This window comes from Crocodylus siamensis, chromosome 1, assembly GCF_052110815.1.
Source record: "Crocodylus siamensis isolate JL-2025a chromosome 1, ASM5211081v1, whole genome shotgun sequence".
NCBI lineage: Eukaryota > Metazoa > Chordata > Crocodylia > Crocodylidae > Crocodylus > Crocodylus siamensis.
The window spans coordinates 259,304,803-259,319,362 of record NC_143395.1 but is presented as its reverse complement, the minus strand read 5'-3'; the positions used below and the strand labels follow the sequence as shown (position 1 = coordinate 259,319,362).

General features: G+C 45.2%; 1 protein-coding gene across 1 annotated transcript in view; it reads left to right on the top strand.

Annotated features, from left to right (window-relative positions):
- The window catches only part of LOC149874424 (cystathionine beta-synthase-like), a 47,026-nt gene extending 32,991 nt beyond the window's left edge, over positions 1–14,035 (top strand). Inside the window, exons 8-16 of the mRNA XM_090044340.1 lie at positions 1,030–1,121; positions 1,595–1,720; positions 1,871–1,955; positions 6,343–6,448; positions 7,063–7,134; positions 7,903–8,037; positions 9,539–9,647; positions 10,618–10,702; positions 12,235–14,035. Coding sequence (XP_089900466.1) covers positions 1,030–1,121; positions 1,595–1,720; positions 1,871–1,955; positions 6,343–6,448; positions 7,063–7,134; positions 7,903–8,037; positions 9,539–9,647; positions 10,618–10,702; positions 12,235–12,401 — 977 coding nt within the window. The 3' untranslated portion in view covers positions 12,402–14,035. The remainder of the gene's footprint in view (positions 1–1,029; positions 1,122–1,594; positions 1,721–1,870; positions 1,956–6,342; positions 6,449–7,062; positions 7,135–7,902; positions 8,038–9,538; positions 9,648–10,617; positions 10,703–12,234) is intronic.
- The last annotated feature ends 525 nt before the right edge of the window (positions 14,036–14,560 follow it).

The window sequence follows — 14,560 nt, the reverse complement described above, 5'->3', positions numbered from 1 at the left end:
AGAGCATCAGTGTCCTCTACATTTGTGTCAGGTTGACTCAGCTCTGCCTCTGCTTGCTTTCTATTTTGGCAGCATAGCAAAGGGGATATATGGAAATGAAACAGTGAGGGACCGAAAAATGGAGGTGTCCTTCTATCTGCTATTATGGTATTACTGTCATTGGTCAGCTCAGAGGCACAAAAGGCTTAAAAGGCCTCAGTGGAAGCATAAATCTGTAAGAGCAAACAGCTTACTGTAACTCATCCCTTAGAAAATTGGACAGTTTTAGCTAGTCATTAGCAAATTACTTTACTAGTCATTAGCAAATTAATGAGGATCAAAACTTTGCAATAGCTGAAGAGACTAATCCCATGCAATATGAGGGCTGGAGGAGGGTAAAAAAGGCTTTCAGCCTATATCTGCTCAGGAGAAATGGAAACAGTTGCTAGTGACAGGAACAGCCTTGTGTAGATGGGATTCTTAAATGGCCTGAGCAGGATTAAAAGACAATAGTAGCCCAAAAACCTGAGGCCTGCCTACATGACAGCCTGTATCTTCGCTAGCACTAGCAGCTGCCATTGGTAAATTATAGCTTGCACTTTTGCTAGTAAAATTACTGACCCCAATTCTGAAGGCCAGATTGTGTTCTCACATCCAACAGGTCTACATTCCTGTAAAGACATTGATGTCAGTGGTGTGGTTCCTAACTCACATCAGTGGCAGAGCAGAATTAGGTTCTCTCTGGCATGTGAGATCCTAAAACCAGCTGAACTAGCGCACGCGGAGTTTCAGTGGTGTGCACTTCCTAAGGGTGGAGTTAATAATCTCCTATGAAAATGCAAACCAATATAGGAATGCATGATGTGGAATGAATACACTGGGGTATTGCAGCGCTAGCATACTTCTGGTCACTGGCATGAATGCTGCCCAGTTTTCTAAGCAGAATGCCTGTATATATAAGCCATATATGAAATGGTTGTAATGACTACATAAAATAGACCTGCAGAACGTGCTTAATCTCTCAGTGTTTCTTGACTCTTTCAACTGCAGGCAAGGTACACATGGTAGTGGCTGGATCTGGCACAGGAGGCACTGTCACCGGTATTGCCCGAAAGCTGAAGGAGAAATGCCCAGAATGCAAAGTAGGTGGGAAGGCAGCTCTGTGTGGAGGAATTGGCAGATAATGTCTGCTGAGCAATAGGACTAGACTAGTGCTCTTAAAGTCACCCTCCTCCCCCACCCCAATCATGATTGGATTGGGCCAGCAGCCTAATTGATAGAGTTTACATTTATTCTTTTATTAAGAGTCAGGAAATGTACAAATGCAGTTCACTTTGGATAGTCACAACTTTCAGTGACTTTCACTTCGAGCTGGATTCAAACTAGTGGTTCAGAAGTATGGAGGCTTCAGAGCCTTATTACCAAGTACCAGGCTCTCTAGCCTCCCATTCCTCTCCAAACTAATTGTAAATCTGATGAGAGAGAAAATTCCTAGGATAAAAGGTACCATGGGTCCAGGCCAGAATATGCTGCAGCTGTCTATGATCACAGGAACGTAAGCAGTTTTTCACTGGAGGTGTGTCTGCTCCGTTATTCAGCAGTTTTTACCTCTCAGGTCATTGGTGTGGACCCTGAAGGCTCCATTGTTGCCCTGCCCAGTGAGCTGAACACAACAGAGGACTCAGACGTGGAAGTAGAGGGTATTGGCCATGACTTTATTCCAACTGTCCTGGATAGATCAGTAAGTATAGTACTATAATTAGAGATGGGGCCCCTTCATGAAGGTTGCCCAGGCTTTGGGCCCATACATAGTAGATGCATCAGAAATGGCGGGGTGGGGACCTGAAATAATATATCCAAGGCCCTAAAATCTTTCCCCTTTTCCTTTCAGGTGGTGGATCAGTGGTACAAGTGCAATGACAGAGACTCCTTTCTCATGGCTCGCAGGCTGATTAGAGAGGAAGGATTGCTGTGTGGTAAGAGTTATTGAGGAGCGCAATGTCCATCAAGAACCATTTTTTTTCAGTTGAACTCCACCTGTTAATCGCTCTAGACTAGAACTACCTTAAGGCCAGGCAATCCCTGTGTTTTCTCTCTTGCATACTCCTGAGCCCACTGCTAGTGCTAAACTAATAATGCCAAGTCCTGAGGGGGCAGCACAGCTCCATGGGCTTCAACAGAGCTGCAGTGCTTCCTAGCAGCTGAGGATCTGAGGATCTGACTCGCACACAAAATAACAGTGATCTCATCTCAGGTTTTGCACAAGGCATTGGTTCCACTGGGCCTTACCGTGGGGGAGGGGGAAGGATTCAGTTCAGTGTTAGATGAGCCGAGGGGAAGGATTAGTGGGATTCAGAGCAAGGCAGGTGGACTGAAAACCACAGGCTCCATCACATCAGCTACGATGACAGCTATAGTTGCTGGATCTGGACTGTTGCCATACACAGCGAGCTAGGGCTGTAGCAGGGAAGTTTGAAGCGTAAAGTAAGAGTTAGACTTTCTTACATAGTGTTTCTTCCCGTCCTAGTACCAGAACAGCTTCCCCAAAGGAACAGGTGTTCTTGCTCAACCATTGTTTAAAAACAAACAGCAGTAACACTGCACAGGGCATCAGTACTTTGCAGCTAGTTGTACTCATGCCCAGGGTCCAGATATACTTAGGTTCAAGTCATGTGCTAGTTAATAGGTGGGCTTATTCTGAGCACTAATAAAGTTCGGAGCCCCTACTTCTCCCACTGACATTACCTGCAGGTGCTCAGCAGTGTAGCAAAATCAGGCCACTTTTATTTAGATGCCTCAAGTTGGATTTAGGGGGGATCTCACTTTAGGCACTCGAGGTTGAAAACATTGGCTTTGTAGCTGTGCAAATACCAGTATCTAAGTGTCTTCTTACAGTCATGAGAGTTGAAGGTCATCTTAACAGATGGACTTCCGTCTTTCAAAGAACAGTATCTGCAAAGCTAAGGAGATTGTCTTAGAAATGCTAAAGTGACAGCTTGCCATTAAACTGCCTGAGAGTCTGGGTCATGCGAGGCCCAAAAACCTGTGCTAAACTGTTCATTTGGGAAAAGGCACTTGAGCTCATTTTGCAAAAGTGTTACATTTAGCAGTGAAAAAATGTGGGTCAGATTCCCTTTTGAGGCCAATGGAGTTCCACCCAGAGCAGAACCAGTTCTGAAATCCAAAGGGCCCTTCTCTTCTCTTCCCGCCCAGCATGATGGTCAGTTGGCTGGTATATAACTACACTCCAAGACAACAACTGGGAGACTCAAGGTATATGTTTACCACCTCCATGTTAAACCCCAGAGAAACTAGCCGTACCAACTCACTCCCACTCCACATGCATCACTTGCCAAAACAATGTCATGCGGTCCCTTTTGGCAGATGCTTATGGACACTCTCAGGGATGTCAGTCTGAGGCATGCTCCTGAGATCAGTGCTGGACATGCTTGCCTAAAAATGACTACACATCGTTTTTTTCCAGCATGCTCAGCATGTGCCAAAAGGGAACAAATGGGCAAATCTTGTTGGGATTTAGAACCACTGTGGGGGTATACCCTCTGCTGTCACCTCCTGCAGGAGCAGTGCAGGTGTCTACAAACAGAGTGGGAGGCAATGGCAGGCAGAGTTTCAAACATGCCCAATGTAAGATGCAGCTGGCTTGCACACAGCAAGCTGAGTAAAGAAATGAACCCAAAGCCAACTGTAATGAAAAAAATGGGCAAGATCAGTAGCTCTCCTGATCACCACAAAGTCATTATCAATGCTGGTTGAATAATGGGCTTTTCAGTTTGGTTACTGAATCAAAAAGGCGGGGAGGGAATCTTAAGCAAAATCACCAACATTTTTAATTGAGTCAATTGTGTAATGAAAATGCCATGTTGAGATGAGAAGACATAATCTTGCCTTCTGAAAATGTTGCTATGAGAATTTTTTAGCATTTCCAAAATGAAACGTTTTGCATAGAAAATGTCCAAACAGAATTGCTCAATATTTTAAAACTTTTTTTTGGCTGAAATGGTTCACTGATTTTGACTCAAATTTGACAATAGTTGTAGTTTCCACAAAGTTGCAAATTAATTTTTTTTCCAGAAGGATTGACTCAGCTCCAATGAACAAGCGATAAATAAAGAGATGTACTGTCTCTAGTGCACGTACAACTAGGCAGTACCACTTATAGCTTGAGGGGTGAATATGGCCCTATGGATTTTGTAAAATAATTAGCAAGTAGAAGCTTTTTTCAGCTACGTGCATGGAAACATACACATCACCTTGCACTGATAAAGGAAGGTAGAGGCCACTCATCCTGTCACTGGCTGGCATGCGAAATATGATTGCCATTTTAATTGTCTTTTTTTTTCTGCAAGGCATTACATTTTTGTAAAATGCCCAGCAGGTCTGGAGAACTAAATGTTCTCTTCATGTGCAGAAAAGGTACGGTGTAGGCACCAGCTATATGAACTCCTCTCAACCAGCCCCCAACCAGTCCACCCCCTGACCTGAAGGAACCAGCTTAAAGGCTCTTAGAGAGTTCATGTAAACTTTAAGTTCAAGTGAACTCCCTTTGAAGTCTTGACCTATCTTCAGGGACTGCCCACAAATGGCCATTTATGATAGGGGCTTTTTATGGTGACTCCAAAAGCTGGAGTGGGATCACTACTCACATTGTCCATTCAAGAGCTATCACCTGGGCATGTCCCTTGTCCCTGTGGAGAACTCCCTCAACTCTGCTTGAACAAGCAACATAGTTTCATAGTTGGTAGGTTCAGAAGGGACCTGAGCAGATCATCAAGTCTGACCCCCTGCCATGGCAGGAAAAAGTAATGTGGTGAAACGACCCCGGCAAGGTGTACATCTAGCCTCTTCTTAAAGACCCCCAGGGTAGGAGCCGGTACCACTTCTCTTGGAAGTTGGTTCCAGACCCTAGCTGCCCTGACCGTGAAGTAGCGCCTCCTGATGTCTAGTCTGAATCTACCCTCTGCCAGCTTGTTACCATTATTTCTAGGCACTCCTGGCAGTGCTCGGGGGAACAGGGACTTTCCCAATGCCTGCTGGTCCCCTCTGACTAGTTTGCAACAGGCCACTAGATCCCCCTCAGCCTTCTCTTGTGGAGGCTGAACAGGATCAGGTCCCGTAGCCTCTCCTCGTAGGGCCTGCCCCGCTGCTCCCGATCATGCGAGTGGCCCTCCTCTGGACCCTCTCCATGCTGTCAACATCCCTCTTGAAGTGCGGCGCCCAGAACTGGACGCAGTACTCCAGCTGCGGCCTGACCAGTGCTGCATAGAGGGGGAGGATCACCTCCTTGGACCTGCTTGAGATGCATCTGTGGATGCATGACAAGGTGCGGTTGGCCTTCCTGACTGCATCCCCACACTGCCGGCTCATGTTAATCTTGGCATCAGGGATGACTCCAAGATCCTTTTCTCCCTCTGCACTGACGAGAAGGGAGTTCCCCAGCCTGTAGGTATGCTGCTGGTTCTTCCTTCCCAGGTGCAGCACCTTGCACTTGTCAGTGTTAAAACCCATCCTGTTCTCATCTGCCCACCCTTGTAACCTGTCTACATCTGATTGCAGCCTATTCCTCCCGTCTAGTGTGCTCACTTCTCCCCACATCTTAGTGTCGTCTGCGAATTTGAACAGGGTGCTTTTTACCCTCTCGTCCAAGTCACTGATGAAGATGTTGAACAGTGCAGGCCTGAGGACTGAGCCCTGGGGGACCCCACTGCCCACATCTCTCCAGGTCGAAAATGACCTGTCACCACCGCTCTCTGGGTGCGGCCCTCCAGCCAGTTGGCAACCCAACTGACTGTGTGGGAGTTGACACCACAGTCCCCCAGTTTCTTAATGAGAACAGGGTGAGAGACAATGTCGAAGGCCTTCCAAAAGTCCAGAAAGGCTATGTCCACTGCTACCCCTGCATCTAAGGATTTGGTGACCTGGTCGTAGAAGGCCACCGGGTTGGTCTGACAGGACCTGCCTCCAGTGAACCCGTGTTGGTTGCCCCTAAGCATAACCTCCCCTGCTGGCCCCTCATGGATATGCGCCAGGATAATTCTCTCAAAAACATATATGATTATAGGTCTGAGTCTCTTCTCACATCTGCCATTTTAACTGAACTGGCCTTGGTGGAGTTACTCCCAATACATACTGGTGTTAGTGAGAGCAAGAAGAAAAAAAGCCTTAAAGATTCAGTATCTAATTACCACACTGTGGGCCAAAAGTTGCGGGTGATTGCAGCTAGAGAGTCACTGCCCATGAATTAGCTTTAGGATGTTTTTTAGGATGGGTTATGTGTTAGGGTGTGTTATATAACAGCATATCCTTAGCTCTTGCATATGCCTTTTATTTGTGTTTCTATATCAGGCGGCAGCTCAGGCAGTGCCATGTCCGTTGCTGTGAAGGCCGCTAAGGATCTGAAGGAGGGTCAGCGCTGTGTTGTCATCTTGCCCGACTCTGTCAGAAACTACATGTAAGACACTATTTCCTGCTCTGCTCCTCACCTGCTGGTATCACAGAGGCAACAGTCTGGCAATGCCATATCAATGGAGGTTACGTTTGTAGATCCAGTGAATAGTATGCCCCATATACAATTGGTGAGTAATTTGTGATGGCACAGGAGGAAACTATGTCAGAGTTGGCAAGCAGAGGAGAGAACATGAAGGGCTTTTATCACCAGCCTGTTTCACTGGGTTTTCACCAGCATAATGATTTTGAAATCAGGTACAGTGGTGACACAGAGCAGTGAGTAAGAGTCAGCTCACCAACTCACAGGCTTCTTCATAATCTCCACAGGAAAGGGAGTGTAAGAGGGCAGTGTTAAGTTACAGTAGGAAGAACAAGGGGTTGGAGACTCTTCATTTCACCTGTCATCTAACTTACTACATGGTCCAGGAAAAATCCAGGCTACAGTTTTCAGATTTATTGGCCTAAGAGTAAGTCCATAAACAATGAGCATGTTCTTAGGAGTTACCAAGCACCTGCAGCTTAAATCAACCTCTAAATGCACAGAGCACTTTAAACAAAACAAAGTACAGTTTTTCTTGGGTGGGTAACAGACCTCTCTCCTTCACTGTTAATTTCTAGGTCCAAGTTTTTGAATGATAAGTGGATGACAAAGAATGGATTTCTAACGGACGTTCAGGAGCACAAGCCTTGGTAAGGCGATCCCATCCTGCACTCACTCAGAGGGAAATATTCTCTCAGCATTGGCAAGTGGCTGAAAGAATATGATGAATAGATAATGGGATGCAGTCCTTTTTAAAAGAGACTTATTCAACCTACTATGGCAAGGTTGAAGGGTTACCCCTTGTCCTCTCTATAAAATAGTAATCTCTCTGTTTGTTGATATGGCCTAGAAAGGAGCAGTTGCTGTTCGGAAGATAATATAAGCTCCTGCTGTTTCAAAAGATTCATCCAGTTCTCACTTTGGAGGTTGCCTGTTACCAGTTTCTAGCAGGTGGATGCTGTTATACCATTAGACTGAAGGGCATCCTACTGTTGAATAACTTCTGGCTTGGAGATGTTCTTCTGCTTACAGAGAACAGGAGTATCCAGTCCTCCCAAAGCCATGCCAAGTACTCTGCACACCTGCTTCCCTCTGATGGATTTACAATCTGAGCCTAGAGAACAAGGAGAAGGAGAAGTCAGTTGGTCTCTATTCACATGCTCTAAGTTAAATACTTTCTGCAGTGCTTTGCTGCATCAGGGTCACAGTGCTCAGTGCCTGGCTGGCTTCATCCTTTAGACAGGGCTCGTGCTTGCCCTGTTACACCTCAGAGTCGACATGGGAAAATGTAAATCTGCCTCTCCCTTTGCATGTGTCCAAGAGTGTTCTGTTTAAACAGGACAGGCTGCAGCTCAGAGGCAGCCACACAAATTACTCCTACTTGTAGGTAGTAATGGGTTGCTGTTATTGTTCAATAGGTGGTGGAATATCAAGGTGCAGAAGCTGAATCTCTTAGCCCCTCTGATTCTCCTCCCAGAAGTCAACTGTCAGAAGGCAATTGAAATCATGCGAGAGAAGGGATATGACCAGGCACCTGTGGTTGCTGAATCAGGGTATCTATTGTATTGGTTGTGTGGATACTGACTTGAAATGAAAACAGCATTCGTGACACTAATGAGGAAACACTGTGGTTCTACAATGAAACAGATACATGGAGCACAATCTGCACTGCCTAGATTTAAAGATACTATCACCCATATAGAAAAGTTAAAAACAGGCATATGTTAAAAACAGTACCTGTTCCTGACAGGTACTGAATCCCACTGAGTGGCTTGGGAAGGGCACATGTTCAATACTTTTTAGGATAAACCAGTAGGGTGCATCCCCACGAGCATGCATGTGCGTTTCCCCAGGGACAAATAGCAGTGTCACATAGTTGTGGCACTATTACTATTACTATTACGGAATGCCCCTGCATGTCCGTGGGGCTCCTGGGACTGCAGCGGCAGTAATCTAGGTGCACAGAGTCTTGTTGGCAGCCAGAGCATGGTCCCTGCTGGCCAGGCTCTGTTTTCAGGCAATGCACGCTGCAGCCATGTGCACCACCTCATTTTTTTTTTTTGTCATTTTTTCCCCCAACATACTAGGATTTCCAGGTATCAAATTTTGGCTCCATGCTGCAAATGGAGAACCTTTTCACATGTCCAGTGTGCATTTTGTAGCCCCTCAAAAGTCTTTGAGGTGCTGGAAAGCGCACATTCCCACTCATCTGGACATGCCTCTAGTGTCTTTTTAAAGCCTGTATTTTTGCTATAGCCAGTAATAACACAGTTTTTGAGGAAAAATTGTCTGCCTATGGAAACAAATGATGGTTGGGTCAGATCTCTGATCGATGGAGTGTTCAGTGAAAGGAAGGAACACATGTGAAACACTGGGAAATGGTAGGAAGCTCACACTTTCCTCAGACCAGCTGAATTCTGGGTTGCAAATTTTAGTCTTCAACTGCTGTTAAAAGCACTTTTTTGATGAATAGCATCCTTATAATGATTGCACCTGCCACGCTTTAGTTGCCCAGTCACCATAACAGATGGAAATACAATTGAATGCTCCACTGGCTAAACCATTTGAGCTTTTCCTGTATCATAGCTAGGCCTGATCTGGCTCCAGGCTCTGGCTTTGAAATGGGAAATTTCTAGTCTGAAGTCATATCCCAGCTTTCTCTCTATTAGCATCTAAATGTTACATAGTTGTTATTTCCATGCTATGGATGGCAGCAGGGCTGTTTCTACACCAGCTGGTGCACAAATCAGAAATGTGTCCTGCTACAATGGAAACTGATTATATCATAAAGGAAATGGCTAAAATCACAACCAAGGAAGAGGCATGTGGAAGGAAAAGGAGGCTCAACAGCAGAATAATCTTTAAGATCTGTTTATGCTGTTAGACACCAATAGAATCTACCTTGGACAAAGCACAAGATGTTCAGGTGAATAATGAGCATTTGAAGACAATGGGCATGTTGTATTGAATTCAGAGGCAGCAGGATTGACCTCAGTGTAATCACTTCACCACCTCAACCCTGACCGTTTTGAAAACCTCTCTGTTCTTTTGCAGTCTCATTTTGGGAATGGTGACTCTTAGTAACATCCTCTCCTCTGTACTGGCTGGGAGTGCTCAGTTCTCAGACTCAGTCATCAAGGTCATCTATGACCAATTTGCAAAGGTACTGCTGTTATTGTCTGTTTCAGTGTTTCAAGCAGGGTGAGGGAGGCACAACACAATGCCAAAGAGAGGGAGGGGAGAAAAAGAGGTAGATGAGCTGAGCGAGAGCAGGGAAAAGAGAAACGGAAGGGAAGGTGAGTAAGAAGAAGGGAAAGTGTAAATGAGATTGGGACAGGGAACTGATGTGGGGAGAAAATGCAAATAGGATCGTGTAAAAGTGCTGCAGAGCCAGTGCGGTGCAGTCAGTCAAGATTTTATTCAAGGAAGACAGAAGGATTGTTTCCTGTTAGAGGCTCTTGTATATTCTATGTATGTGGTCTATGTTCGATCCTTGCACACTTGTCAATTTGGGGGCTCTGCTCACAGTGTAGAAATGGTACCTCTGAGAGAGCACGTGCCTCTGAAGTATTCGATTGCCTGACTTGTCTAAGGAAGGGTTAGATTACACCTGGCCCTGTGTAGCTGTAAAAAGGAGGGAGGCCTAGGTAAGGTTGATGTCAGTGGTCCACATCCCCAGCAAGTGTTGATTGACCTAGTCTAGCCCTTTGTGCATGTGGCATGCAAAGAAGAAAGGGATGCCACATGCCAGCAAAGCAATGTGTGTGCGCCTGCTTGCATGCATGTGTGTCCCCCACACCCTCCAAGTGCTCCACCTGCAGGAGCCACATGTGATTCTGGTATTGCCTCACTTCATGTCAGTACTGCCCTGAGCACTTTAAAAGCGGCTCTCATCCTATGGTCTGCAGACCATGTCTAAGAGGTTCACGAAAAATTGCTACAATCAATCAAAAGTATGTGAATACCCATACGTACAATTCCAAGGGGTCCGCACCTGCATTTGAAATTTTTTACGGGTCCACAAATGAAAAAAAAATTGAAAACCACTGCTTTAAAGCAAGAACTGGGTCCCCAGTGGTATCCCCTAAATGAAGTGCTTCAATGCCTCTTTTCTTTTTGTTTCTTGTCTTCAGATTAGCTTAGATGACAGCCTGGGGAAGCTCTCCTGCATCCTTGAGAATGACCATTTTGCTATTGTTGTACACGAGCAAATCCAATGTAGGTATCTTTTAATGGATGAAAGGTAGGGGTTCCTAAAAAGCCAGGCTGTGGTCTCTGAACCCAGCCAGAGGGCTCTGACTCCTGCAGAGGCATTTTCAGGGGACAGGGGTAGGGTGGAATCCACTCCTTCAGGCCAGGACAGCAACAGCAGGGCAACGTTACAGCAGCACAGGCAACCCCCATACTCCTCTTGCTTGAAGGATTTTGCCAAGTGACTCTGAATAGTCCTGGGACCATAGGCTGTCCAGCCATTTCTCAGACCCTAGGTACAGTGGCACAAGGAGAAGCAGGAGGAGCCCTAGCATAGCTATTTGCTAACCACATAGTTATAATGTAAAGCTTTTCAAGGGAGGACTAGGCCTTTCCTTGAGGGAGCTGCTTTGTTTAAAATTTCACTGGCACAACAAAGCAGTTAAGATACCTGCACTCTGGGTAATACAAGAACCTCAAGTCATGCTGATTCTGGCCCTATGGGAGGACATGCGGCATCCAAACTTGTATGTGTTAGCTAGTGAAATACTGTGCCATGTTGACAGGTTTATCAGCAAGTAGCCTGTAGCTTGAGAGTCAGGCCAGCAGGCTGAGGCCAACCTTTAAATCCAAATGCATCTTCCAACCCTAACACATTGAACACTGGGTCTGGGAAGGCCCTGTTGAGCGCCCCTTGTCTTTGGTGCCCTTTCCCTCCCACCATTCACCCTCACTTTAGAGATGGTTAAAAATAACCTTATATGTTGCAAAAATATTTCATTCAAAACTTTCTAGGGAAATATTTGATTTCCCCGCAAAAAAATCCAAGCAAGCTAAACTTTTTAATTCTTTGTTTTTGTCAAAAATATCTTCAAAAATTGTTTTCGTTTTGACAAAAATGGAATTTTTAACCAACAGTAATTTAAAAAAAATCCCAACAAGGTGTACTTAGCTCATCTCACTCTGCTTTTTGGAATATCTTTATCCCACATGCGCGCGCGCACACACACACACACACGCACAGTATCATAGCTAGCCCTTATATTTATAACTTTCCTCACCTGACTTTCTCAACCAAAATGCCTTTACTCTTTTATTTAAACACTCTCAAATGATCGGTGTGATCTTAAGAGGGCTTTAAAAATGATTTCTTACACTTTGTACTGTTTGATCTTAACACTGTACAGCCTTATGAGAGATGCAGTGAGGCAGAAGGATAGTTCATAAATGCAGGTATTATTTCTTTAAAAAAATATTGTTATCTTCAGCTGAAACAATTTGGGGTAGAGGAAGCAGAAGCAGAAGTAATTTGAACATGTATCTCATAAGCCCAAGTGGCAAAACACACTCATTACAGCAGTAAATAATTCAATATTTGCAGCTGAATACATCCATGGGGTGCTTCCACTCACTGTAGTTGAGTTGCACCTTCATCCCCTATACTGAAGTTATAGCAGGGATGAATTAGGCCCATCTGAGGTCTTCTCTTCATAAATCACACCAGTTTTCAAATTGCTTTTTCATATGTCCCGGTAACCAAGCTTCCTATGTTGTTGCAGTCAATGGAGATGGCGGATCCTTCATGAAGCAGATGGTATTTGGCATTGTCACAGCCATGGACCTCCTCACTTTTGTTACCAGAAAGGACAAGAACCATAAATGCTATGTTGCTTTACCCACATCAGTATCTCCAAGATCTGTCTCCAAGATGCAAATCCATACCTAACAATTGAAGAGTTTTCCAATCTAGTCGGTAGCTTTTCAGAACAATTGGGTGGGTTATAAGGTGGTAATCATTGGCCTCTAGGCTTAAGTGTCATCCCCAATAACATCAAAGGGAATCTCTGCGACCTGTTAAAGAACTCTGTTTAATTCAAATAAGCAGTTACACTGACATTAAAACACAAGAGTGCAGGGTGAGGAGAAAGGAGGGTTAATACATACAAGTTGTCTTGCCCAGATATTATCAACATTGGTTAATTTCACATTTCAAGTTTTACCATTCTTATGAATCACATGGTTTTTGGCCAGAGCTGAAGCCAGTCTTGGTGATGGGAGAAAGTCCAGCCTTCTTGAGAACTGCAGCTCTACCTGGGGAAGAAATCCCCCCTGATTGGCTGCTTGGTCCACTTGGCCCCCTCCTGGGGAAAAGTAGGCTATCAGGGCTGCTGCACCAAGCAGGCAGAACTCTTCTCCTGCTACCCCTCACCACCTTTCAGGAGCTGACACTGTTTTCACAGGATGGAGTTGAGGAGCCCCACATCTTGGGATCTTCTCTTGCTTGTCCTGAAGCAATACAGGTGTGCAGGGAGAGAAGGGTCTGAACTGGCATTTTCCAAGGGGGGCCTTGAATCTACAAAGGTTGAGAACCACTGGATTAATTTAATGACATAACTCTGTCACTAACTGGGGGATAATTAAGCTGTATTTGCACTATCAGTTTCTGATGGATATATCTCAAAGCACTCCTTGGTTTCACAAAATGCAGAGATGAGGGAGCCAGTTAGAAGTCTCTGTGCCATTCACCTTCTGCCATTTTAGAACTGAATTTCACCCCAGGTTTCTTTTGTTTTGATGTACTGAAGTATTTGAATAAGTTTGTTTGCTTGTGGTTTATGGCCGGACCAGTCACAGCAAAGGAAACCAGGTCAATAAAATGCCCTCTGAATATTTTCCCCAGGGGCAGAAACTGGAAATGCTAGAAATTTCAGGAAAACAGGTTCTGCAGAAAGTTTTGGCCCAAATGTGCTGACTAAGGAATTTGGCAAATTCAGAAAAGCATCCCTGTTAAATCCAAACTTTCAAAGGTTAAACTGTCACTAAGAAAAGTTGGGGGGTGGGTGGGGAGTGTATCGCTAATGCAGCTGAGGCTCTGTGCCAACCTAGGGAAGGTATCTGGAACAGTTATGTTGGTTATGTGGATGGAGTTGAAGACTCAAGGCCACACTACTGCCCCCTGAAGTGAAAGGGATTTGCCACTGATTTCAAAGTGGATAACACTGGGCCTTCTCTGATGGCTTAATTTGCTCAGGGTCTTTTTCATGTTCATTCCCTGGCTGTTCCATGAATGGAGAGAAAGAAGTCCCAAATGTATCACTGTCACAAGAACCATTCCGCAGCAATGAGGGCTCCTGGCTGGCAGCACTGCTAAGTGAGAGAGAGCTGATATTTTCTATCTAGTGCTTGTCCAGAGCAGCCCCCAGGTCCTGCTGGCAGGGAATTCTGGCAGCTTTATCCTACAAGAAATTGTCACTTTTTTTCTATAGAGAATGTAAATCATTGTGTTATACATGATTGTGTCTGACACTGTGCATTGGAATAACAGGCAATAAAATATTTAAAGTGGTAATAGAGTTAATTATTTATTCTAGAGGCTTGTCCCTGCTAAGTGAGATTTGAAACCAAGGGCCGAGTCTCTTGGGGTCATTAAAGAAGCCACCGCACATTGTGCAGGTGTAGAAAGGGGATTATTAACACTTGTAATCTGGACGTGTGCCAACCTGCTTCCTGGAGTTCCTATGCCCTGAGTGTCACTGCAGTGTAAGCTGTCTCTTTGTTTTTGTCTGAATGTAGCACTCTACATCAAGGAGGAATATACTTCCTCGTTAATCAGCAAGGGGGTAGAGGGGGGGCACTCTGAGGTGCTCTGGGTTAGAGTAAAAGGCAGTCCAGGGGAGAGAGACTTAACGGTGGGAGTCTACTATAGACCTCCCAACCAGGGAGAAGAGCTCGACCAGGAATTCTTAGGTCAGCTCACAGAGGCAGTGAGGGCTAAGGATGTGGTCATCATGGGGGACCTGAACTTCCCAGACATCTGCTGGGAGGAGCAGTCAGCCAAGTCTGATCGCTCACGTCGGTTCTTAGCCAGAGTGCAGGACCTCCATC